This window comes from Eptatretus burgeri, chromosome 9 (genome assembly GCF_056783735.1).
Source record: "Eptatretus burgeri isolate ZD-2024b chromosome 9, Ebu_testis_v1, whole genome shotgun sequence".
In the NCBI taxonomy this organism is placed as follows: Eukaryota; Metazoa; Chordata; class Myxini; order Myxiniformes; family Myxinidae; genus Eptatretus; species Eptatretus burgeri.
This window is the reverse complement of record NC_140969.1, coordinates 64,803,364-64,829,432: the sequence shown is the minus strand read 5'-3', so window position 1 is coordinate 64,829,432 and position 26,069 is coordinate 64,803,364. Positions and strand designations below refer to the sequence as shown.

At 44.7% G+C, this 26,069-nt stretch overlaps 2 protein-coding genes across 9 annotated transcripts in view; both read right to left on the bottom strand.

Moving 5' to 3' along the window:
• Window positions 1-6,138, bottom strand: part of LOC147020231 (uncharacterized) — a 30,463-nt gene extending 24,325 nt beyond the window's left edge. Inside the window, exons 1-7 of the mRNA XM_085895420.1 lie at window positions 5,969-6,138; window positions 5,724-5,823; window positions 5,503-5,538; window positions 3,193-3,378; window positions 1,130-1,226; window positions 815-1,020; window positions 530-665 (exon numbers count right to left, since the gene is read on the bottom strand). Coding sequence (XP_085751546.1) covers window positions 530-665; window positions 815-1,020; window positions 1,130-1,226; window positions 3,193-3,378; window positions 5,503-5,538; window positions 5,724-5,823; window positions 5,969-5,976 — 769 coding nt within the window. The 5' untranslated portion in view covers window positions 5,977-6,138. The remainder of the gene's footprint in view (window positions 1-529; window positions 666-814; window positions 1,021-1,129; window positions 1,227-3,192; window positions 3,379-5,502; window positions 5,539-5,723; window positions 5,824-5,968) is intronic.
• A 7,971-nt stretch (window positions 6,139-14,109) lies between these two features.
• DMAP1 (DNA methyltransferase 1 associated protein 1) overlaps window positions 14,110-26,069 on the bottom strand; it is a 61,435-nt gene continuing 49,475 nt past the window's right edge. For all 8 annotated transcript variants that reach the window (XM_085895415.1, XM_085895419.1, XM_085895412.1 and 5 more), the window contains 3 exons: window positions 19,474-19,546; window positions 15,080-15,342; window positions 14,110-14,844 (listed from right to left, as the gene is read on the bottom strand). In XM_085895415.1, the coding sequence (XP_085751541.1) occupies window positions 14,779-14,844; window positions 15,080-15,342; window positions 19,474-19,546 (402 nt within the window). In that variant the 3' untranslated portion in view covers window positions 14,110-14,778. The remainder of the gene's footprint in view (window positions 14,845-15,079; window positions 15,343-19,473; window positions 19,547-26,069) is intronic.

The following is a 26,069-nucleotide window of genomic DNA, read 5'->3' as shown; positions in this document are numbered from 1 at the left end:
GTATTCTGGGGTCTTTTGCAGTCCAAGTTCTGAAAATGCTCGAGAAAAGGAATGGCTTTTGAAACGATAAGTGAGAGTTGAGAAATCAAGAATTGGCATAAACACGATATAAACCAGGGTACCGTATCAAGAACTAATGCTTCACTGGGCAAGGGTAAAGAGACTTTCAGAACACCCTGTACAAGCAGGCATTGGGATGGGGAAGGAATGAATGGAGGAGTTAAATCCCATTTTGCATTCACAAGATAGTCTTTTACTAGAGCACAAAATTTAAGACCTACTACTAAAGACAGCTTTCCCATCTTCAATATAATTTCAATGCAGCTCTAAACAAAGTCATCAATCCCAGATTTCCAATCACCAAAATATCGACCCAAAACCTGACAAGACAGCAATGAAACTGTGGTTAGGGTCTGCACTAATTCAATCACAAAACTTCACTTTGGAGATCCCCCCAGAAGGAAGCCATCAACAAGAACAGAAATCCTTCTTTCACTAAATGTACTCTGCACATGTAGGAGAAACTCACAAGCAGGTACTTGAGAAAAAGCTTCACAAGGACAGGCCCAGCTTAGTCGCACCAGGTAGGGCTCTTGCATCCGCCTGAAGTTGAGCACCAGGTCTAAACTGTACATTGTTCCACTCTCAGCATCAATTTGGCAAGTCTGTGAAAGTGATAGAATCATGGCAAAAAATTGGTAAACAAAAAAAAAAAACAAAAAAAAAAAAAGTTCAAACACATGATTCTAAAGTCACAATTGGAGCCAAATGTTTTTTTTAACATTGAAAAAACAAAATCCTCCACCAAGCATACCATTTCAGAAAGCAACGGTGACTTCTTGGATATTTCAATAATGTAGCCTCTGCTGCCATTTTCACTTATTTTCTGCAGGCTAACAAGCTTTTTTTCTAGATCCTCCAAGTTTAAGTCTTGACCATTTATAGTCAACCCCTCAAGTGGCTCCTCACACATCTCTGGCATAACCACCACAAGATGAGTTTCGTTACAGTGGAAGGCATCTGTAGGATGAGGCGAGGAATTGGAAAAGACCTCTTAATGATAAATGCAAAGTTTCCTTTACTTCAATGCAAATACATTATAAAACACCAATGGTCCAAGGAATCTTACCAAGGACACAGACTAGAGGAATGGAGATGGACAACTGGGGTGAAGGAGAACCATGCTCCAACAACACATCAACTTTGTAACCCTTTATACTGCGGAACTATGGGAGGGAGGGGAGAAAATGGATTAAAAAGATTTCATCCACACCATAATATAAATTCCACACTTCGGATTCTACCCTGAGAATCCAGTTGATAAATTGGCTGAGTCAAACTCAGAGCTTTGACTTTTGTAGCAAAGGAATTTGATGGTAGTTGGACTGCTGGCTTTACCTTAAAATGCTCATAAAGCATTTGCATTCAGTTTATAATCAAAAAATAAAAATAAATTTGGGCAGGTAAATTTGCCTGATCCCTCACAGCAATGCATTCAGTGAAAGCACTGAGGAAGCTGCTTACAAACAAAATTCAAGACCATGCTGCTCCATTAGCACATGCCATCAAATCTGGGATGAGGAACATACTGTGCAAGTTAATTGTAGCTAAGCTTGACATCTTAAAGCATCAGAACTACATAAAACTCTTCTTGCAAGAAAGTCAGCAACAAAATCCAATCCAGATCCCTTAAAAAAAAAAAATTAAGATCTAGACTTGAACAGTCAGTTGTCATCAAGATACTTCCTTTGTAATAAAGCCATTTACTTGTACAAATCAACCCATCAGCATTTCTCATACAAACGTTCTACACCTGCAAAGATGCAAAGGTCAGGACACTGGTAAACCTCATCCAGAACATCATGGAGAGCCGGTGCCAACAACGCTCGCCCTATAGACTCGACAGCAGAGTATTGCGTGCCAGTCTAGTCAGCGAGTGCCCATACAAAGGCCGTCGACATGGTTAAACACCATGATAAGAACTGTCTGGAACCCTCAAGCCAACAAAGACCAAATGGCTTCCTATCCTTTGCAACATTGCTCCGCCAGCCATTTGTAGAGATGTGCTGTCATCCTGATACTTCAGCCACAGTTTGGCAACTGAAATTCCAGCCCAGAGCCTTCTCACTGAACATCCACACTGTCATCTAAAGTCCCCAAAACCACACCAACCTATTTACTGGAGCCCAAAGTGAAACGGACTTGAGGGCCAGCTGGGAGGCAGCCAAAACTCCTAAACATATTATACATGATCCAAGCATTCCTCCACCCAGTTTCACTCCACATAGGCAATGGACAGCCCTAAACAGGCTCTGCATTGGACAGGGTCTTTGCGATAGTGCCCTCCACCGATGGAGGATAAAACCAATGCACTCTGTGGCTGTGGAAGAGTTCAGACAATGGAAGATATCACGTCGCAGTGTCCCTTGCGGAGATGGAGGACTTTTACCTCTCCACCAACTCGCCCTTGAGACAGCCACAAGGCTGCAAAACCTGGACATTAAACTTTAGTGCAATCCACATTAGCCATGCGCAAGAATGCAAATGCGCTACACGTGACCTTTTGCAGGGGGAGTGTTTACAAAATATTTCTGCAAACTTCCAGCACAAAAACAAAGTTGAAGTGGACTACAAATGTCAGGTTTTTTTCTTCTTTTCTTAAAGTGTTGGCATATATACATAATCAGATAATTTTATCACAACACCTGCCAATAAAAGCTGAAAAAGGTACTTCATGGTGCAATCAATGACTTTAAACTGAGTTTCAACCTCACAATGGCCATATATTGGTGCAATCTTCCACCCATCCATTGGGACCATACTCTGTGCAGAGCGTTGGTGCTGCCCAAGCAATCGCCTTGACTCTTGGGTACAATCCTGGACAGGTCACCACTTCGCCAGTATACCAACATGCTGGCACTCATTTTGCCGACATCAGGACAGGCAGAGTCAACTTGAACTCAGGACCATCAGATCCAAAGCCCACCACCCGAATCATTAAGCCAACACCAGGCTGCTATCTTCCACTACCACAAAATCCACCCTAACAGTCCATACTTGCAGTAATGGGCTACTCTTGGCAAGACCATAGACTTGAAGTGGAGGGGAAGGAGGAAAAAAAAAATATATATAAATATTATAATAATAAATAAAATAAAAACTGAATGCAGAAGCAGCACCACATGTACTCACTTGTTCTACCTTGACAAAGTCAAGCGAATGGTTCACCCTCAGCACCAAATGATCGGCAGTGTCAAACAGATTAACCCCTCGTAACCGTGCCTGCTCCACAGTGAGGGTATCTTTACGTCCCGAAGGCAAGGACACCACCAGGAACCATGAGGAATCGTAAGCTTTGTCCACATTGGGTAGAGGAGCCTGAAGCAGATTTGTACAATTAAAGTAATTGGAGATCACAGACCATTTTATGTAGACTTGGACCATGCATCTTTTTGGTTTTACTGTATAGATTCACAGTCCAATCATATGTTATTCATACTAGCATACAATAATTTATAGGCATACTGGCAGAGTCACTTCGCGAATGGGAATACAAATCTTTGCATAAATTGCTGACAATTACAGCATGCATTTCTGTGCTGGCTGGCATGACAACAGTTTGGAAGCAGTGCTCCTCAATTTCCTCTTCTCTTCCAGAAGGAATGACGATGGTCTTGGTCAACTCATTGAGCAGTGGTCCTTGGTCTCCATCTTTGCAGGCTCAGATTCCTTGCATCTCAAGAACTCCAATTTCGACTCTGTTTCCCTGGCATGCTGCCCTCCGTGTGGGGATAAACAGCATCACAGGTTGGCATTTGCACCCAAACTTTCCAGGGAGTTCATTGAAATCCTAATCCAGTCAAGTTATAGGATTCCAAAAATATATATATATATATATATATATATATACATATACATATACATATACATATACATATACATATATATATATATATACTTGATAAAGCACAATTCACGGGCCCACAATAGCTGAAACTGCACGACGTGAGCAGTAATAACTGTCTGCCACATGAGAACATAAACTCTGCTTTACTGAATCACCAGTCGGTGAGTTTGGTCGGGTGCAAGAATAAACCAGACTAGAATGGCACGCGCTGGAGTGCATACCTCAATCATGCCGAATAGTTCGTTTTGTATCCCGAGTGGCCAGATCCAGACCTGAACCAAAATCAAATCTGCTCGTTCTGGTTACCTAAAAACTCATCCACCAAGTTGTCACAACTTTGGCCTCATCTCAATAGTGAACAAAGAATTATAGAACCTAGATCTTCACCAAAAATCGAATAAATTACTTGATACCCAACCCATCAAACTGACATCATGCCAAACAGGGGTGAAAACGAGCTCAGTGTACCTTTGGTGGAGGACGCAACTAGAACAGCACGCTGTGGAAGGCATTCACCAGATGTGCGTCTGAACCTGAACCAAAATCTGAGATTGTCACCAACCCAACTTGTCCAAGTTTTGGCCGATTGACAAATCGTGTCGTACTATGTTTTTGATCCAATGAAATTTGTTTTTTTGTACTGTATACATAATCAAGGCTCATGGAAGAGCCTGAATTAGTAGTACACAACAGGACATGAGGAACAGTTGAGCAAGAGAAAAAAATACCAAAAAATGGGAATGGGGATGAATGATGGGCAGGACAAGATAGATACAGAAGAAAAAGCTGGCAATTTGGAAGAAGGGATTGGGGTGGGGTCAAGGGTAGAATGGATCACGAATTCGGATTGGGACGGTGGTGAACAGCCATCTCAAAGACCTGGAGGAAAGAATGACATTGAAGAGAATGTGGAAGTCGATTGCACTGGAAGGACGAAAGAAGAATGAATGAGTGGTGGTGAGCAGTGATCCTGGATTTAGGTAGGTTCACCAGAAGGCAGTTGATGGTGGACCATGGGAGCTCTGGAGAAAAACTTTGTTGGGGTCGAGGAAAGAGCAGAAAGAAGGCGGTCGAAGACAGACCATTGACCCGTCTGATGACAAAGTTATAGGTCCATAGATCCAGCTTCATCATGGGAGATTCCAATAATCTTGAAGGCCTTGATCTCCATGAAGCAGTAGATGAAGGTCTTGTCGGTGGATAGGAACTCGTACAAACAAAGGACTTTCTACAATTACGATGAATCAATCATATATATCTCACTAAAATATAATCAATTTGTCATCACACGCAACTTGACCCAATAGTCTCAAACAGATTTGACAATTTTAGATAAAAAGGATCAAATGGTAAAGTAGAAAACATCTCAGTGTCGGCAGACACAAACAATTAAAAAATAAATAAATAAATAAATAAATAAAACACGGCCGTCTCGTGCTGCACAGCAGCAGACGTGCTGAGTAATAGTAGTAGTAGTAGGTTACAGTGCAGTACGAATAACCCTCAACCCGACTCGTGCTTGCTGTGACGTCATTAGTGTGCTCCATGAAGGGATGTAACCCGTTTCGCGGTGCGAGGGCGGACAACAAACTCACTCTGTCAAAGTCTGGGATTCGCTTGAGAATCGTTGCCTACACAAGAGGAAAAAAAAAAAACAACAAACTCCATCGATTAGAGATTCAAAAATGAAGACGGGTCAAAGGTCAACTCGTAGTTAACCAAGCCATCGACTCCTCGGATGGTGGATGTGCACAGTAACCAAAACGACCCCAGTCTCGAACAACCGGCGTCGTCATGGACACACAATGTTACACACCTGCACAAACCTGGGGTCGCACTGCACCGCTATGCGCTCAGGTGTGCGACCGGTGCTCTCCGTTCGGCCCACACCGAGGACCACGACCACAAACAACCATCTGGAGATACAAGTTACCACAGGAACGTTCCGTAGGTGGTTTAAACAATCGTATTTTAAGGGCCACCTTGCGAATCAACCTGATAGATAGATCGACAATCGAGGATAAAAACACAGACACGTCGGACTCGGTAACTTCATGTTACCTCAGCATTTTCGATCCGACTTGATCCAGGAACCGTGTGTGGAAACAAAACAACAAAAAAAAAGGGGGAAAAAAAAAAACACAAAGAATTCACTTTCACAATCGTTTCCGCCACAAAAAATTATATTAAACAAAAAAACCCCCAAAAAATTAAAATTCCCCGAAATGTTGCCACAGAACGTGAGTTAATTACCTCAGCTTTAACACATATATATATATATATATATATATACATATATATGATTACATGAGGTAATTTAATCATCCGAACTATTCGACCAATGATCATTTAACATTTGACCTCAATCCGCGAAGTTCGCGCCAACAACGCACGTGGCGGGAACTACACGTCACGCGCCTCGTTGCGTTCCCGCGCTTTTCCAATCAAGGGCGCGCGCGTGGTCTGATCAGTCAAGCGCGGCGCTAATTTCGGAGCTCGCACGTCCACATCAAGAGGAGTGCAGCAGGAGTGTGTTCAGTTATCAAGCAGCTAGCTAGCGCTTACCAAGCCAGCCGTTCCTTAACAGTTTCGAATGAAGAGCTTGCTTGAGTGCTTAATAAGCCGCTTGTCGAGCGCTCTGTAAGAAACTTGGGAACTGAACACACTCCGGGTGAAGCGAAAATAACAGGCAATTTGAAGGTTTATCTTCCAGTCTCAATTAGGAGATGATTTTCCTGCTTTGCAGTGTGGTACAGTATTGGGAGCTTCATGAATCTATAATTCCAGCAATCTGTGTGTCTGTGTGTCTGTTGGATTCGCAATAAATGCTAGATATCCCTTATTTTCGGGTTTTCCGTGTGTGTGTGTGTGTGTGTGTGTGTGTGTGTGTGTGTGTGTGGGTGTGTGTGTGTGTGTGGGTGTGGGTGTGTGTGTGTGTGTGTGTGGGTGTGTGTGTGTGTGTGTGTGTGTGTGTGTGTGTGTGTGTGTGTGTATGTGTATGTGTGTCTGCAACGCGAGGCTCCACAGCACGAACCAGCGAACCGATTTCGATGAAACTTTGCCAACATGTGCAATATGTACTGGGAATGTGCACGTTTGAATTTCGTTGCCCAGCAACCACCCGTTGCTGTGCAGCGGCCAAAAACCGCGTACAGTATTTTCAATACTTGTCCTTCAGTTTTGAATGTAGAGAAACGAGACTTCGGCATTAAAAACTTCGAGATATTTAGAAAATTTTACTTGAGCCGATTTTTGATTGAGGTTTTATTTTTCAAATGGTAGTCCTTCAAAAATCGGGTGTTTATTTACCGTCATTTTTTTATGAGGGGCTTAGGAAAGTGGGCGGAGCTTAGGGAAAGTGGACATGGTTGATGAAAAGTGGGAGTGGCGTAGGAAAGTGGGCGTGGCTTATAGAAAAATGGGCGTGGCTTATGGAAAGTGGGCATGGCTTATGAAAAATATTGTGTGCCTCAGGAGGTGTGGTCAAACAAGAGCATTGAGAGAAGTTTATCGGATTTTCCGTGTGTGTGCGTGTGTGCGTGTGTGCGTGTGTGTGTGTGTGTGTGTGTGTGTGTCTGCAATGCGACGCTCCACAGCACAAACCAGTAAACCGATTATTTTTCAAATGCGAGTCCTTCAAAAATTGGGTGTCTATTTACCATCATTTTTTATGAGGAGTGCCAGTTGGCAAAATACACTATCTTGAAAAATCTTGCCAGGCAGAGGAACAATTGTATGTGAACCAATACGTCTTGGCAATGAATCTTCGTCGGTGGATCGGTCAGAATGAAAAGCATCGTATCCAGTGCTTCAATCCTAGCGAATCCCTCGTCGTCTACCAGCTTGTCTGTCTGTCTGTCTGTCTGTGACCGCTGTTTCTCGACAACCACTGGTCCGATCTAATTGAAACTTGCCAGCTATATTACTGGGGACCTGAGTATGTGCCTTTTCAAGGTTTGATATTAATTGGACAAGTGTTTCCAAAGTTATGGCCATTTATTTACCAAACCAATGACAGGACACAGTGCTATGACGTCACGATTGACGACACAATTCTTTTTTTTCTTTTTTTTTGCACGTACGGTCACGCAAGAGCGAAGGAACGGCCGGGGTGGTTGTTGTTTCTGGTACGCGGTTTGAATTTTTTTTGCACGTACAGCCACGCACGTACGGGCACGCACTTGTATTAATGAATGCATGATGAACCGGAAGTGACGTCAGCGGGCTGTCGAGTGTGGAGCACGTGATGTGATTAAAAGCAGATGAGGTAAAGATCCTTCGTGTGGGCTGTCTTTGCTTATACACAACATATTGGTGACGAGGATGGGATCACTTTGCTCTTACACCATCTGCTGTATTCTTACCAAGTCCGGGTGAGCCTTCGATACCTTTTACCTCATGGATGCGCATGTTCGAGAACTTCATGCTGGCGGTAAATGACGTCACACTTTATGATGCGAGGAAGCTCGCATTGCTTATACACTGCCTAGGAACTGAAGGGCAGCGTTTATTCTGTACCCTCTCAGTTGATGGGGGACATGTACTCTGCTGCTGTCGGTGCATTAATAACCTTTTTCATGCCGAAGGTGAACGCTGTTTTCAAACGATATGAGTTTCGTCAACGAGCACAGAGGCTCTGGGTTTGACTTCTTGGTCCTTCATATTCATTCCAAATTATGTGACAGTCGTGGAGTCACTTCTTGCCTTACTGCGCAAGGATGGTGACTTCTCCTGGACTGAGGCTGCGCACACTCAATTTGAAAGGGTAATAAAAAATTGATTGCTAACAGCCTTGCACTTGCTTTGTTTGTGACCACCATTGTGACCACAGACACGTCTGATTATGGACTTGGAGCAGTGCTCACTCAACTTCATGAGGACTCTTCAGAGGAAACAACAGCATTTGCCTCACGAATGCTCACAGAATGTAAACGCAAGTACTCACCTGCGTCTGGGCAATTGAGAAATGGCGTACTTATGTATGGGGTCGGAAATTTATCCTGTGTACAGACCACAGTCCACTGACCACATTACTGAATTCGAAAGGTCTTGGTCGAGCTGGAATGAGAATTGCACATTAGTTTGCACGCTTGCTGTTGTTTAACTACGAAATTGTGTACAAACCTGGCTATAAAAATGTGACTGCAGACTGTTTATCACGGTTACCACTCTCCATGACAGAGCTTTACCACGAACCGGATGCATAAATGGTGGCTTTAGTGTCCAGTGACTGTGCTGCTGTACCTGTGGAACAATTCAAGGAAACTTGCAATAGATTCCCTACCCTACAGAAGGTGTGAGGATATGTCTCCAGAGGATGGCCTTGCACTGTGAAGGGCATTGACCAAAATGTACTTCCCTTTCGCATTTGGAATCAACTGGCTGTACAGGAGGATAACTTGATTCGGGGCACTCACCGTGTGATAGTGCCAACAGAACTTCAACCCAAGTTAATCCAGCTTGCCCATGATACGCATCAAGGTATTGTAAGGACTAAACAAAGGCTGCATGACCTCTACTGGTGGCCAGGGATGGACTCCCACGTGGTAGTTGCCATCAAGTCGTGCATTACTTGCCAAATGCATGATAAAACAGCTGTCACTCAGGTTCCACCTTTGCAACCAGTTCTGTTCCCAAATGCTGCTTGGGAAAAGCTTACCATCAAAATAGTGGGACCACTTGATAATGGCCAAATGGACTGCCGCGATGCCATTACCTTAATTGATTACTTCAGCAAATGGCCAGAAGTAGCCTTTACATCCCAAGTAACATCTGCTACAGTTATCAAGTTCCTGACTGCAGTATTCAGTCGTGAAGGAATTCCGCGGGAACCGATCTCTTACAATGGATCTCAGTTTGTTTCAACTGAGTTTGAAACATTCCTGCAGGAAAGAAACATCAAACACTGGCGTAGTTCTATCTACTACCCACAAGCCAACGGGGAGATAGAACGATTCAACAGAGTGTTTAAAGACTGTATACATACTGCAAATCTCGAAGGGAAGCCCTGGAAATCATTCGTACCCAACTTCTTGCAATCATATCGAGCTACAAGACTTGCAACGACTCATCAGACCCCTGCTGAACTTCGACATGGATGTACATTGCACAACAAGTTGCACATGGAGGATTGTCAAATCAGTGTACCTGCTGCACAACCCGAGGATGTGAAACGCTGTGTTTAACAGAAATGAGAAGTCTAAACAATACACAGTCAAGTGTCGGGTAGCAAAACCTTCCACCTTCCAATGTGGTTCTTTCGTGCGAATTCGGAAACATGGACTTCACCAGAGAGGTCAAAACAAGTATACCCAACCCCTCAAGATCAGTGAACAGAGAGGTCCTGCTACCAACAGTCTCTCTGATGAGAACGTGTGGAATGCAATTCATCCAGCACCTGCAATTGAGACCTCAAATGGACTTTCTGTTGGAAGTACGACAGGACTTTAGGGGTGCAGAGCTCTCTCCAACAAATGCCTCAAGTTTTTACCCCAGGTGTTCCTCGTGGGATGAGATATCGTTGCGCCGCTGAATGGACCAAGGACTTTGGCATGTGACATGTTTACTATTTTTTTGAGTGGGTTTTCATCATCAGTTGTTATTTTCATGAAAAAAGGAATATGGCTTAGAGCAAGGTATTATGTACACATTTAGGACACGGGGGACCAAAAAATGAAAGTCATTGTATGATTAAGTTTTGCATATCATTTGTTAGCCAACATCATGGGGATTCAGGATCTACTTGGGCAGAGCTTAATTCTTCCTCTTTCTATTGCTCTGACAGGGTCAAAGTTGGTTATCAATTATAATGTGTATCAAGGAACCACTAATATCATTCTAAAATTGGTCTGATGGCTTAGATATGTATTATACACTAATTGGAAACCACATATATGGAGAATATTTGGTTTACCTGATATTTGACCTTGAGCAAAGAGGTTAAGGTCATATGAAATTAACAAATTGATCAGTGTTCATTCAGGTCATAAATATATATGCACATAAACTTAACCATAGAAATACATGCTGTGATGAACCAAACGAACATCTTAGGATTAAAAGTGCAGATTTCTTTAAAACGTTACGTACTTCCTAACGACCTTTGATGTTCTGTATACTGAACACAAACTGGCCTTTGGTATTGATTTTTATATCATAGGGCCATCTTGGTAAACTTATTCTATGGTTATAAAATCAAGCTTATAGCTACCAGTACTTTTGTAGCAGCTTGGTAAATGCAATTTGTTATGTACTTCCTAACATTTTTGACCCAATCATGGAAGTGAACCTAAAAACTGGTATGTAGTAATGATCCATGTTGAAACTTGCCATTTTAAATCATCACTTTATGCAGAAGTAAATTGCTATTTAAGATGTTCTACCAGATGCATTTCAAATTTCTGGAATAAGATTTTGTAAGCTTCACAATGACTGGGGGAAATTTTGCAAAATCTGAGATTTTACACATTTGAAGGTGCCAAGATATACAGAAGCTCATAAGAAATGTACTGTTTTGAGGAATTGTTCTATTCTTATGTATAATGATATATATCAAACAAAAAATGCATTTTCAACCATTTTGGACAACATATACAATCATACATGTAACCCATTTCTAAAAAATGAGCTATAAAAATGGAAAAAATAGCCTGTGTTTGGATTAAAAAAAAAAAAACCACGCTTTGTAAGCAACTATATCCATAGGACCCATAGCAAAGTATACATTTTCTGAAAGCACAGACACTTGGGCATTATATAACATTAAGATTGTTTATCTTATTAAAACTGGGTTCAATTTCTAAGCTTTCTCCTCATTTAGGACCACAGTGTACACAATACCATGCTACAAGCCATATGTGGTGTTGGCAGTTACATGAATATTAATGAATGCATGATGAGGCGGAACCGAGAGTAAGGTCAGTGGACTGTCAAGTGTGGAGCACCAGACGTGATTAAAAACAGATGAGCGAAAGATACACACACATGCTATATATATACACAACATATATATAGATGTTATATATGCTATATATATATATATATACACACATGTTATACACAACATGGTGGCGCATACGTCGCACTCATGTAAGGGTCGACGTATCACTGCCGTGACCCTTTCCAGTGCGTACGTAATAAATAGATGGCCGCTAAATCCTCCACCTGGAGCTCATCTGTAACCGATGTCCAAAACGATTAAAGGCAAATATTTCCATTCCATTGTGGCAGGTCTTCAAGGACAAATGCTGAGGGATGTTGACCGTCGGTGTGCTCCTCCGAACACACCTGTTCACAAGGCCGAATTTTTAATTCCATTAGACTGTGGCTTTGAACAAGTTGACCCCCCCCTCCCTCCTCTGGCCCTGAGTCCCATTGTTATCTGTTGTGATATTTTAAGGTCCACCTGCCTGACTGTTGATCCAACAACTGGAAAGACCAATCGGAGATTACCGACCCTGCTCGGGACTTGTTTTGTTTAGTGTGCAGACGATGCTTTAATGATGTAGGTTTATGTTCATACAGCAGACAAACAGACCTTTTTGGTTTTATTGTGCATGCTGTATGTATAGATTCACGTTACAATAGGAGGTATTTTATAGATGCACATATTTTACTGACATACACATTTTATAGATGAGATGTGGTGGAAAGCAGATTCTTAATATACACACACATGACCAAAAGTATGTGAACACCTCTTCTAATTAGTGGATTTGGCTATTTCATTTACACCCATTGCTGACAGGTGTATAAAATCAATCGCACAGCCATACAATCTCCATAAACAAACATTGGCAGTAGCTCAGTGACTTTCAACGTGGCACCGTCATAGGATGCCACCTTTCCAACAAGTCAGTTCATCAAATTTCTGCCCTGCTTGAGCTGCCCCAGTCAACTGTAAGTGCTGTGATTGTGAAGTGGAAACGTCTTGGAGCAACAACAGCTCAGCCGTGAAGTGGTAGGCCACACAAGTTCAAAGAAAGGGACCGCCAAGTGCTGAAGCACGTAGTGTATAAAAATTGTCTGTCGTCGAGTCTGCAACACTCTACCGAGTTCCAAACTGACTGGAAGCAACGTCAGCACAAACACTGTTCATCGAGAGCTTCATGAAATGGGTTTCCATGGCCAAGCAGACGCACACAAGCCTAAGATCACCATGCGCAATGCCAAGCAGCGGCTGGAGTGGTGTAAAGCTCACCACCATTGCACTCTGGAGCAGTGGAAATGCGTTATCTGGAGTGATGAATCACACTTCACCATCTGGCAGATGAACACCATCACAGTAAGACATCCGATGAACTAATCTTGGTTTGACAGATGCCAGGAAAATGCTACCTGCCCAAATGCATCGTGCCAACTGTAAATTTTGGAGGAGGAGAAATAATGGTCTGGGGCTGTTTTTCATGGTTTGGGCTCGGCCCCTTTGCTCCAGTGAAGGGAATTCTTAACGCTACAGCATACAACATTCTGGACAATTCTGTGCTTCCAACTTTGTGGGAACAGTTTGGGGAAGGTCCTTTCCTGCTTCAGCATTACAATACCCACGTGCACAAAGTGATGTCCATGCAGAAATGGTTTGTTGAGATCAGTATGGAAGAATTGACTGGCCTGCACAGAGCCCTGACCTCAACCCCATCGAACACCTTTGGGATGAATTGGAACGCCGACTACGCGTCAGACCTAATTGCCCAACATCAGTACCCTACCTCACTGATGCTCTTGTGGTTGAATGGAAGCAAATCCCTGCAGTAATGTTCCAACTTCGAGTGGAAAGCCTTCCCAGAAGAGTGGAGGTTGTTATAGCAGCAAAGGGGAGAACCAACTCCATATTAATCCCCATGATTTTGGAAGATGTTGGACGAGCAGGTGTCCACATACTTTTGACCATGTAGTATACTTTCTAGACGGACTCACATTCTTAATTCTGTAATATAGTACATCCTTTGTAGACACTCACATTGTTATCGCACATACTATAGTATGTACTTTATAGATATACTCAGTGTAATAGTACATACTTTATAGACATTCACATTCTAATTGGACATACTTTATAAGTTAACTGTTGAAAAAAGATAACATTTAATACTGGCGACCACGAGATGGTGTTTGAGGCCCGATGTTAGCACATTCTGTGGACAGACAGACCCGAATGCAGTACCCTGGCGAGGATAACAGGGAAACAAATTGAATAAGAAAACTCTGGAGCAATCTAAAACTTTTATTTCACTGGCAGAGAGTTTGTTTGAAAGATAATACAGAGCAAGTGCATTTTAGATAAGACACATTATGAAAAACAAAAAGTTTGCATGTCTTGAACTCTCAAATTTTGGTCTTAAAACCTGAATGCCCCATGCAGCTTTGAAACACGTGACATTACATTTTAGCCAATTGCGTTCTCACCAGAACACTCTCACATATGTGCAACAGTGGAAGTTTCGGAAACCACTTTGTTGACGTCTGGGTTTTCATCTCAATTTTATTTGTCCCGGAAGTACACTGCACTTACAAACGGACAAGATCGATCACACTATCTTACTACAGAAGAGACGAGGACGTACCTGCAACATGCTCCATAACAAAGGAAAAGGTAGTGGACCGTCCAGTTTGTTCAGCAACATGTAAACCACTCAAGCATTTGATCACCAAAATAGTAAAGCACTGAAAAAAAAAATTCTAAATAAATTTAATGACATGTCAGGGAAAATAAATAAACAAGAATGGCATCCACGTTTTCTCTGAAATATTTTCCTGCTTTACCATTCTTTCTTCAATGTAACTCGTTTCCACAAAATGAGCATGCCGTCCGGATGTTCATTTATGCATTCAAAGCAATAAATATTTGTACAGGAAATGTTGAGTGGTTGATCTCAAATCTTCTTTTTCTTAACTGCAGCCGGACAAGTGAAGACGTTGGGCTGCTCTCGTCGTTTGCGCTGGAAACAAAAATCAGGGTGGGACTTACACGACAACACCACAAACATATAATGTAACTGGCATTGTCTTGTTGGGAAAAAAAAAAAAGCTGATGAAATGAGAAGTAAGTTAGCTACACCTCTCCCACACAACAAGATGAGCCATTCGCCACTCTCACTTTCACTCTTAAAGTGAGGAAGCTGTAATAAAAGTTGTAAATGAAGCAAAAGAAAAACAAAACAGTCAGCATTGTACCGAGGCAGAGCTCCCCTCTGCAGATCCTCCATCAGGAAGCACCCCATAGTTGCTGGCTGCTTCGTCAGCAGTAGATGTTTGTGCACCGGTCTCAGCTGGCGGTGGGTGCATGTGTGCTGCAAGCGAGTCACGCCGAAGCTGCAGTGCATGGCGGTCATACTCGACGGTAGCATGTGCCTGGCGCAGCTCGTACAACAGCAGCAAATCGCTACGCAGTTCATTGAACTGTGTAACAATGGTCTCCGTGGGCATTGGAATTAAATCTGCATTCCACATAACAGGCAACATGAATGTGGAATATATATGAGTGGGAAGGAGGGGAGGGAGAGAAAGAGGAAAATCGAGGGATACTAATAATGTACGAGAGCATTTATGAGACTTTTGGTTCGGGGATCGGCGCTCTCTCCGACCACTTCTTCGAAGCTAAGTTCCCCCGACCATTTACGCTGTTTTGCTCTTTCGTTTTTATTTGTTTTACTTTTCCTGTTTTTCGTCAACTTTTATGTCCCAAAACATGAGCTGCTGTGTTAAATCGTTTAGTTTGTCTCTCAAGTTTCTGCCTTCCATTTTCTGCCTCGTTTTCGCTTCTTTGTTCCAGTTGTTGTTACTTCTGAACCCTCAGCTCAATCCTTTCCCCCTCCTCCCTCAAATATTAAAACAAAATATCTCTCCTTTGCCCAGAAAAAACAAACATTCAGGAAAAACCCTACCACCAACATCAGAAAGAATAAAAAAATAAAACTTGAAACGCCACTCATTTTCCGATACCTTCTTTGCAACATCCCCAAATTTAATGAAACGTTTCTCTTCTTTAAAACCTCTTCACAACATTTAAAAAACGACTCCAAAATGTATCTTAAAGTGCCTTACTCTGCTTATTTCTCCATCATGACCAACCAATTCATTGTTTTCCTTCATCAAAATATCTTGTTCATCTTTGATGAGGCTCATTTCCCAAAACCTCCTCACTCCTAAACACTTAGTTCATCCAGCATCCTCTTTCACTTACAGCCAAATTTTTCTCTATGCCTTCAATCAAAAACACTCTCATCATCACAACACCTGTGAAGCCTGTCACAGGTAATCCAGTCTGAGAATCCTGAGGCGTCAATTTTGCAAAGGCTGTGTGCACATGACAAACATTTCCCCTTCAAGTCCATTCATGGTGTGAAATCCCTCCATGTCAGTACCATTCCCTTCTTCTGCTCCCCCCCTCATAACTTAAACCTTGTCCTCCCCCCCCCACAATCCTTCCCTCCCAGCTTCACCCCCATCTTCTCTCCACCCCACACCCTCTCCTTGCTCTTTCCACATCCCTATGTCCTATTAGCAGCTCCTTTCCCCCATCCCTCACCGTGTGGACCAAAAACATCTGAGGCCTCCATTCTAACCTGACACATCTCTCAATCCAGGCCGTTGCCGATAAACCGGACATACAGAACATCCCTGACTCTTTAGTGTTTCTCTCTGGCTATTATCTCCTCCGGTTTGATCGATCCGAACCCCGTCCTGGCAGCGGAGTCGTGCTTTACATAAAAAAATTCTTACTCTCAGTGTACTGCTCTTACACCTCCCAAACTCCAGGAGTACCTCTGGTTGTGACTTCCCCTCTGTTCTCACCTGATGTTTGTCTGTACGTTGTGCCGTCCTCCCAACAGTGATGACTTCATCTATCTCTCTCTCTGGACAAACTTTTAATCACTCATCCCAACTCTCTCTTCCTCAAATGTGGTGACTTCAATTGTCACCATGCCAATTGGCTGGGTGTTGGTACCTCTCTCACCAACCATGGCACTTCTGCAAAGGACTTCTCTGACTATGGGTCTGACTCAAGCTGTGAACTTTCCCACCCAGATTTCTCCCAATGGCAAATCTTCCCTCCTGCTTTGGTGACAACTTACCTGCCAATGTATCTTGCTTCTCCTCTGCCCCATTTGGCTCTTCTGATCATATGCTAGTGAAAGTCAAAATCCCTCTCGCCATTCTCAGAGAACCTTTGCACCGGTGAGTCTGGCAGTTCACTCAAGCAAACTGGCAGGGACTGCAAGCAGCAATCACACTTCAGGACTGGTCTCCAATATCCACCACCAATAATATTAATTCAGCGTGGGACTTCTTCCACAGAAGCCTGCTCTCTTATGCATAGATTCATCCCAATCTCGTCTTCAGTTATCTTACCCATCCTCCCGCTCTTGGTACTCGGAATCCTGTGGTGAGGCTGTTGCTTTAAAACAACTTGCATTCTCCTGGAAGGCCCCAAGGTGCAGATATGTATCTCATTGGTATGGCCTAAAATCTGCTCTCTCCAGTCAAGACTACTCCATCATTACATCAGCTCCAAACATTGACTGCTCCTCCGAACATTGACTGCTCCTCCGGACATTGACTGCTCCTCCGGACATTGACTGCTCCTCCGGACATTGACTGCTCCTCCGGACATTGACTGCTCCTCTATTTTTATTCACTCGTGATCTGGTATTGTATGTATGGGGGTGAGTGTGTGTGTGTGTGTGTGTGTGTTCATTCTTGTTTTTGTTTCCGTGGCACCAACATGGCAAAGTTCGTGTCCGGGTTGGACATGATGACGTGTGGGTTGTGTGATTGGTGGAGTTTTGGTTTGGTGTGGTACATGTGTGGGTGTGGTGTTGGGGAGCGAGTGTTGTTTTTTTGTTCACCTTGTCCAGCTCATTGTACCATTCAGTTTTTGCCATTTGTATGAGGAGAGAGTATTGTGTGGGTAGGTCCATGATCTCCCCACTTCAACCACTATTTTGGCTGTTGATGTGCCATGCCTCCCATCTCAATGTGTGTCGTTTGTTGGACATAATGTCAAGAAGACGGGGCCCAAAATCAAACTTATGGCCAGATTGCAGGCAATGACACACTATGGCCGACTGCGACACATTTCCAAGCCTAATTGCATTATCATGTTCATCTCGCCTTTGTTTCAAATTCCTTCCAGTTTCACCAATGTAGAATTGGTCAGTCTCTGCATGATGAATGTTAAACTACTCCTGATTTGTTAGCAGTTGATACAGTGTTCTCAAGTTTTGAAATGACATTATGGATGGTGTGTAGATGTTTGTGTACTACACCAATCGGTGCACTGCGTACTATCTTCCCAATCCTTTGGGAAAGTCCCGTGTGGTGCAGCAGTGCAGTGCTCAAGCATGTCTGGCTCCTTCTGTTCTACCCATTTTGGTTCTTTCAGGGGAGGGAGCATCCCTTTGCTTTACCAATCATGAAGCAAGGCTTCTCTAACTGATATTGTTTCTTTAATTGCATCGATTTTGGAAGACGACAGTCCACGCCCATACTGTCAAAGCTGCTAACACTGTCTGTGTAATTGGGTTTAGGAGTTAAAATCCAGTAATCTGTAGGTGTGGGTTGGTTTCCTGTATACTGACGTTTAAAGTAGCCATCAAGCTTCCAGTAAATCTCCACATCCAAAAAGGGTAATATGCTTTCTTTTTCCATTTCATTTGTAAAGCTAATGTGGGGAAAAACACAGCCAAGTTGCCCAAAAGGGTGGTCTACCATGTCTCTATACACAATGGCGAAAGTGTCATCCACATATCTGTTCCAGTCCCATGGGAGCCAATTCTCACAAGACTCAAATTTCTTCTGCTTGAGTTCCTCCATCACAAAGCCACAACAGCAGAGAATGGTGAACCCATAGCTTTGTCATGTCTTTGTTTATAGCGGGTATCGTCATAAATGATGGTCGTGCTATTTAGACATCTCCAGGAGGAATTAACTGGTTGCTACATCTGCAGGCATTAATTGGTTGCTCTGACAAACCACTTTCCAGCTGTAACAATGTTTCAACCGATTGACTATGATACTCACCACCAGATCGACAAGGTCATGAGTAATGAATCAACTGGGACTGGGACATTACTCACCCTCCAGACATACGACCAGATCATGAGTGAATAAAAACAGCAAAACAGACCATTGATTAAATCATTGGTGTTTTTTGCTTGAGGTTGGACAGAATAAAAAGGACTCCTCAATTGAGTTGGGAAGGGGGTTGAGGAGGAGAAGAAGAAAGGGGGGGTGGACTTGAAGAAGGGGGATTGGAGGACAGAGTTTGGAGTGGGAGCAGAGAAGGGACAGAGATGGGAAAGGGGGTTGAGGGCTTGAAAAAGAAATGGGGAGGAGAGGACAGAGTTTGGGGTGGGTGGAAGAGAGGGGAAAGAGAACTGGGAGAGTGAATTTGTGGACTTGTGGTGGCGAAGTGGCTTGAAAACTTGGGGTTGACTGGGAGGGGGGGTTGAGGACTTGGGATTGGGAGGGGGGGTTGAGGACTTGGGACTGAGAGGGGGGGGTTAGGACTTGAACTTCAGTAGCAAAATTAAGACTTGATGAAGCTTGACCAAGGTGATACCAACCTATGCCAAGTTCTGTAAGAACTTGCTCGATGACCTTTACTTTCTTCTGACCCACTGAAGATGGAAGACGCATCTGAAACACAAAAGATTTGCGTCACTAATAATTTGCATCATTTATTTTCCTTTTAAAAAGACTATATAAACAATCAATCAATGTTTCTTATGGAATGCTTTTCAGTTGGGATTAAAATCTTCACCCATAGGTCAGAAACGTAGGCAAGAACCAATTTGTTGTTGACTTTAATAGTCACCAATGATATTGTTGTGGTTTCCCGCCCGTCGGCGTGCGGGCGACCGCTTCTTGCCAATGGCGGCCGCTCTCGCCCACCGAACGGACAAACCGAGTCGCAGCTTTCAGATCAACGCCGAAATCTAGCTACGGGTGTATCCTTAATCACACCGAAAATCAGCCAGCTATTCTGTCCGCGCGCGACAGGGTCCGATCGCCGAATTGTCGATTTACCGAATTATGCGCGCAGACAGAAATGCCGGGGATTTACACCTCGGCGGGACCTGCTTGGAAACGAGCCGCTAAGCAGCTCGCTCCGTTTGCGATTTGCCGAGCGGTGTATATCACAAAGCCCCGCCGGATCCGATTCTTTTATCGGTTATTAAGAACCAACTATATTCCGAACTCAATTATGGCAGTTCAATTTAGGGAAGAGGACGCAACGAACGGGTCAACATTCACACAAGGACATTTAGTACACACACGACACATATGCAGTCATGCAGTCGTGTATGCAATCAGGCGAGGCAAACACGCATGCATTTACGCAAGGCAAAGAAAAGCAATGCAATGAAGCAATGGGGGAAGGGGGGGGGGTAGGACGCGAGTAAAAAGAAAGCCTACAGCCGATGTCTATAGTTATTATGTACAGTCACTTATGGAGTTTTACTTATGGGACTGGCGCCACGAACACACACACAAAAACCCAGAAAAGGAAAGAAAGAGAACGTGACCGTATGGTGAATTCTTGAGCTCCATCCTCCTCGATCTGACCTTCCCCGAGAGAGCTTCCTCGCACACGACCAACAACCCAATCCACGCCTCCAGAGAGACTGCGAGAGCACGCGCGATCCAGAGAGCGCGCGCGATGCTGAGCCCAGAGAGAGAGATTTTCCCTTCAGCGCCTCCTTTTTATCATGGAGCCCCGCCCCCTCGCCTCCCGCCCTTCTTCCAGCGTGCGAGGGAAACTTCCAGAAGGAGTCGTTTTCCCGCTCAATCGGGGACGTTCCCTCGCCGCTCTGCCGTATTCGTCTTTGTCCTTGTGCCTTTTGGAGGGTCGAATCCACCCCGTTGGCCGGTGGGGATGTCTTCCGTTGGGTAGGGGGGAAAGGGGTGCCGTTGTCCCTTCTCCCTCGACGAATGCCAGGCTTCTCGCAACCGTGTGCTGAGGTGGAAACGCGGTGGTGGTTGTGGCGGTTGTGGTTACGGTGGTTGTTGTAATGGGGGTGTGGTTGGCGTTGTGGCCATTGCAATGGTGGTGTGGTTGGCGTTTTGGAGAAGGTGATGAGGGTGTCGTTAAGGTGGTTGTTCCAAAATAAAGACAGCAAAAGAAAAACACAACCTCAAAGATCACAGCCCTGTTACACGAATAATTACCGCAAGACGACGGTAGGGAAATCTAATCTGAACACTCACTTATCGACATAACTGATCTCTGGGAAACCTGAATGGTGTTCTGTGAATTTCCATAACCGTAACAATATTTTAAAACCTATGTGTCAGTCAAGTCAAGTCAGTCAAGTGTCTTGATGAGTGGAGTGATCAAATTTGCATGCTTGAACTATGAGCCTGGCTGCCATATTCTAAGTTGTAGGAGTTTGAGAGAAGGTTTGCACAAATCCAAATGTGAGGTTATGAGGGCATGAACCAAAGTTTCAGGCATCCTCAGATTTAAGCAAAAGTCGACTTGGATAATATTGCACAGATGGAAGAAAATAAGACTTGCAGAATTTAGAAAAATGGAGAATACAGGAAAGTATTGGGTCCATAGTGATAATGCAATTTGAAACCCTGGAAGTAGAGATCAGGTAATGATCCCAAAATTTAAACATCTCGGGTTGATATTCTTTAAAAAGAGGGGTGAGGTGTATTAATGAGGATAGAAAAGATCGTGGGTCACGATGGGGGAGGATGAGATAGTATTACATCGCTTTGAACCCTAAACTGAAGTGTGGGATTGAACAGCCTCAAGAAGTAAATACAAGCATGAAAAAGGACTGGAGGTGTGTCTGGATTTGGGAATTTAAACAGGATAGGGTTACTGGAGGAGTAATCCTGGAGGAGCTCGGTAGGGTTGGTTTGAGTTGAGAGAGCAGAAGAAACTAAACAGGAGGAGATGCGGTAACAAACACAGAGGTAACCAATCTATTCCACGTTGATTTCTGTTTGGAGCTTGATGTCCATGGTCGGGTTGTCGGCGACGAAACCGCCCCCCCCCCCACCAGGTTTTCTGGTGAGGAGGGTGAATGATATGGACACCCAGCAGGATGAAGAACAAAACCTGTCAAAGGGTGGAGGAGCTCCTTCTGGGCAACGGCCAAGTCGGCCATCAATATCTAGTGCCCAATTGTGTCTGCGGATGTCCTCCTGCAGTTGGGTTACTTCTTATTCGGATGGTTGGTGGCAGGATTTGCACTCCAGCCACCGTAAAACCCTTCATTCCGCAAAACATTCGAGAAGCATAAAAAAAAAAATCTGAAAACCCACTCCATGGGAGTACCTAATGTGCAGCTTCCTTTTGTAGGGCAGCTCACCGGATGACGGGATTGGGGCAAAGCCTTCGCAACCCCAATATTTGATGATAGGAAGGAAACCACAGGGTAATATTTCTGGGTCAGATTGCAGGAAATTGTGTTGGGGTGGTGCTGAGGTGTCATCCACCAGACGGCGGTCTCCTCGGGTTAACCTGAGGCGGTCACTTCAAGTGGGTGCCTGGAATGTCCCATCCCAAAGAGAGCATGATCATCCGTCTCTGTTATAATCTGGGCTCAAGCATTTGGACATCGATATTGCAGCACTCTCTGAGGTTCGGAGACTGGATTGCGGCGAGACCATGGCGGGTGGTAACACCAACTATTGGTCTGGCCACTGATGGTTACCATGCCCAAGGAGTTGCTGGAGCTGTATCCAATAAGCTGACTCCAATGATAATTGACGTAACACCGGTCAACGAGCGTATTTTGAGAAAAAGTATTCGTCACTCATTGGGTGTCATTTTCCTGGTCTCTGTGTATGCTCCGACTGAGGCGAGTGATCTCACCGTGAAGGACACATTATATGCCATGCTCGAGTCTGTGGTTGATCAGTGCCCCAGGCGAAATACACTTCTCGTCTTGGGGGATTTCAATACATCGACTGGAACTGATAGTGACAGTTATGAAACGTGTGTTGGTCCCCATGAGTCTGGAATCGCACTAAGTTCCTCGACTTTGCAAGAAGTTATGGACTGATGGTGGCTGGTTCATGGTTTCAGCGCCCACAGGCTCATCGCTGGACTTAGTATTGCAAAACTGGCGGTGAGGCAAAGGAGATTGACCATGTGCTCGTTGGAGGATGATCCAGAACTGCAGGGTCCACCGGAGTGCTCAGTTCCTCAACACTGATCACCAGCTTGTTATAGGCACTCTTAAGTTGCACCTTAAATCCAGGAGAATGGTACCATCCCAGCCAAGGCTGGATGTTGGCAAGCTCAAAGGATGAGAGGGTAGCTGAAGAGTTTGCGAACAGGATGAGTGGAGATTTGGGGGGGGGGTCTGGGTGTTTTGGGGGATTCTGAAGAGTTGTGGAGTGCCATCAAGCCCACCATCCTTGATGTTGCCGGCAGATGTCTTGGAACACACTGGAGGGCGAAGAAAAATTTTGTCTCAAGGGACACTGAATACCATTGACCAGAGTCACAGGGCCAGGCTTGATGACAGAGCTGAGCTGTTCAGGGAGCTCAGGTGTAAAACTGTACGTGCACTCAGGGTGGACAAGGAGGCCGATGTGCGAGGAATCTGTGAGGGGGTAGAGCATCACCTGTGGTCAAGTGATTCTCGTCCTGCTTACAGGGGAATTTGCGCATTGCGTTCGTCCAAGCCCATCCCTCGGTGTACTGCAGTTAGAGCAGAGGGTGGTGGGCTCTTGACAGAGGAGTCCGAAATGAAGGCCCGCTGGGCTAGTCACTTGGAGCGGCTGTACCAGGCTGATCCACCAGCTGTCGAGTTTGACATCAGGGGTTTTACAATCCCTGTTGCTGACCCTCCAATCAACTGTGGTCCACCTTCATTTGTGGAAACACAAGCTGCAGTGAACCAGTTGAAATGGGGTGAAGCTCCAGGGATCTGTGGCATCCATGCTGAACTCAAGGCTGGTGGAAATGCTGCACTCCTGCTGTTACATGCAGCTTTGTGCTCTGCCTGGAACACAAGCATAATCTCAACTGAATGAAAGAGGGGCCTTGTTGTTCCTCTCTGTAAAGGGAAGGGTGATCACGAAGATTACAACAACTACCGAGGGGTGACGCTGCTCTCAGTGCCAGGAAAGGTCTTTGCTCGGATAATTCGAGATAGGGTTCGCCACCATCTGCTGGAGTACCAGCATCTAGAGCAGTCAGGCTTTACACCAAAGAGGTCAACGATTGACCATATCCTTGCTCTTCGGGTCCTCACCAAACACAGACGAAAGTTTCGGCAGGGGCTGCTTGCAGCCTATGTTGGTCTCTGTCAAGCGTTTGATTCAATGAATCGGGATGCCCTCTGGAGGATTCTTTGTCTTCATAAGGTGCCACCAAAACTGATCGATCTGATGTCTGAACTATATTCTGGTATTGAGAATGCTGTGAGATGTGGTGGTACCATCTCTGACTTATTTCCAGTTGTTACTGGAGTTTGTCAGGGTGTGTACTGGCCCGCACACTTTTCAGCACTTGTATGGACTGGATTCTGGGGGCTGGATGTCACAGAGATCAAGCTGTGGTGCATCGTTTGGGAATGTCAAGATCTCTGACCTTGATTTCGCAGATGATGCAGTCATCTTTGCAGGGACTTTAGATATCCTTTTGGGGGCCCCTTGAGGTTCTGAATGAGGAGTAAGAGCCGCTGGGATTACAGGTTTCCTGGGTCAAAACTAGGATCCAGGCTTTCAATGACATCGTGGACACTGCTATCCTGTCTGTATAGTACCTGTTTGTGGTGAGGATGTGGAGGTCGTGGAGGGATTCACTTACCTTGGCAGTGATATTCATGTCTCTGCTGGCTGCGAGTCAGAGATCAACAGACGTCTGGGTCGGGCCTGAGGAGTCATGGATTCACTGGATCATGGGGTGTGGCGTTGCTGGTACCTATGCGGGACGACGAAAGTCTGAGTCTTCAGGTCCTTGGTGCTTCCAGTCTTGCTCTATGGATGCGAGACTTGGACTCTGACCAGGGATTTGAGACGGAGACTTAATTCCTTTGGTACCAGGTCTCTTCGGAGAATCCTTCGCTGTCGCTGGTCGGACTTTGTGTCCAACGAGATGTTGCTGAGAGAGACGCAAATGAGATTTGTTACCTGCATAGTCCGTGAGCGTCAGCTGTGGCTGTGGCTTTATGGACATGTGGCTCATTTTCCTGATGCTGATCCTGCTCACCAGATTCTCTCAGCGAGGGAATCTCGTGAGTGGAGGAGGCCAATGGGCCGACCACGTTCCTCGTGGTTGCAGCAAGTTGATTAACATCTCTGGGAGATGGGGATGGGCCAGGCATCTGCCTGAGGTTGGCCAGACGGAGGCCCCTGGAGTACCGGCGGAAAGTGGACGCAGCGACGCGCTGCTCTGGCGCATGCTCCCATACCTGACCTGACCTTGATGTTGTTATTAGGCATGTTATCCGTCTGCATCGTTGAGACAGTTCTGTTTCTTCACACTTTGGGAGAAGGAAGGTGTTGCTATCTGTGAGTCATTCATCCGTAACCTTTTTTTCCCTCAGATGAGTTCATTGATGGCTTGAGTGTCATGCTTAAATGGAGAGCATCTCTCATTGCTTTCGCCAGAAATTTGGTATTCCAACAGAACAGGAATGAAAATTTTGCATTTTTGCTCATCGTTTTCTGTTCATCGCGTTTCGGTTTTGGGGGTAGATGGAATGATTTAATAAGGAAGTTTAGAAATGTGTAAAGTTGCTTGGTCCGTGGATGAGTCGAAAGCGTCTCAATGGAACCAAGTTAGAGAATCTGTGAGCTTAAGTGTTGCGTGTCACCACACGAGGGGTTGTGTGGTGTTAATTATCCTGGGGAGTAAAAATAAGTTTCCCAGTACATGATTGCCCTCAGTGATTTTCCGTTTTTTTATTTTTCAAGCCAGGCAGTAAAGCTGGGAAACACATCCCTGAAACCACAACAAACATGAAGCCCTGCCTTCCCGGGCTTGGGGGGTGAGCAGGCCATGCCCAGGAGGCGGAGAATTTCGAGAGCACCAGGAAGAGGCAGGGAATCTAAGACAAGAGAGGCTGGCCCATCGCATGGTTGGATTGTGGAAGGCTTCCGCCTGGAAAGGATGGGAATTCGGCAGAGCACACACACACACACGAAGTCGGTGTGAGGACCGCACGAGGCAGGTGGCATCTTTGGA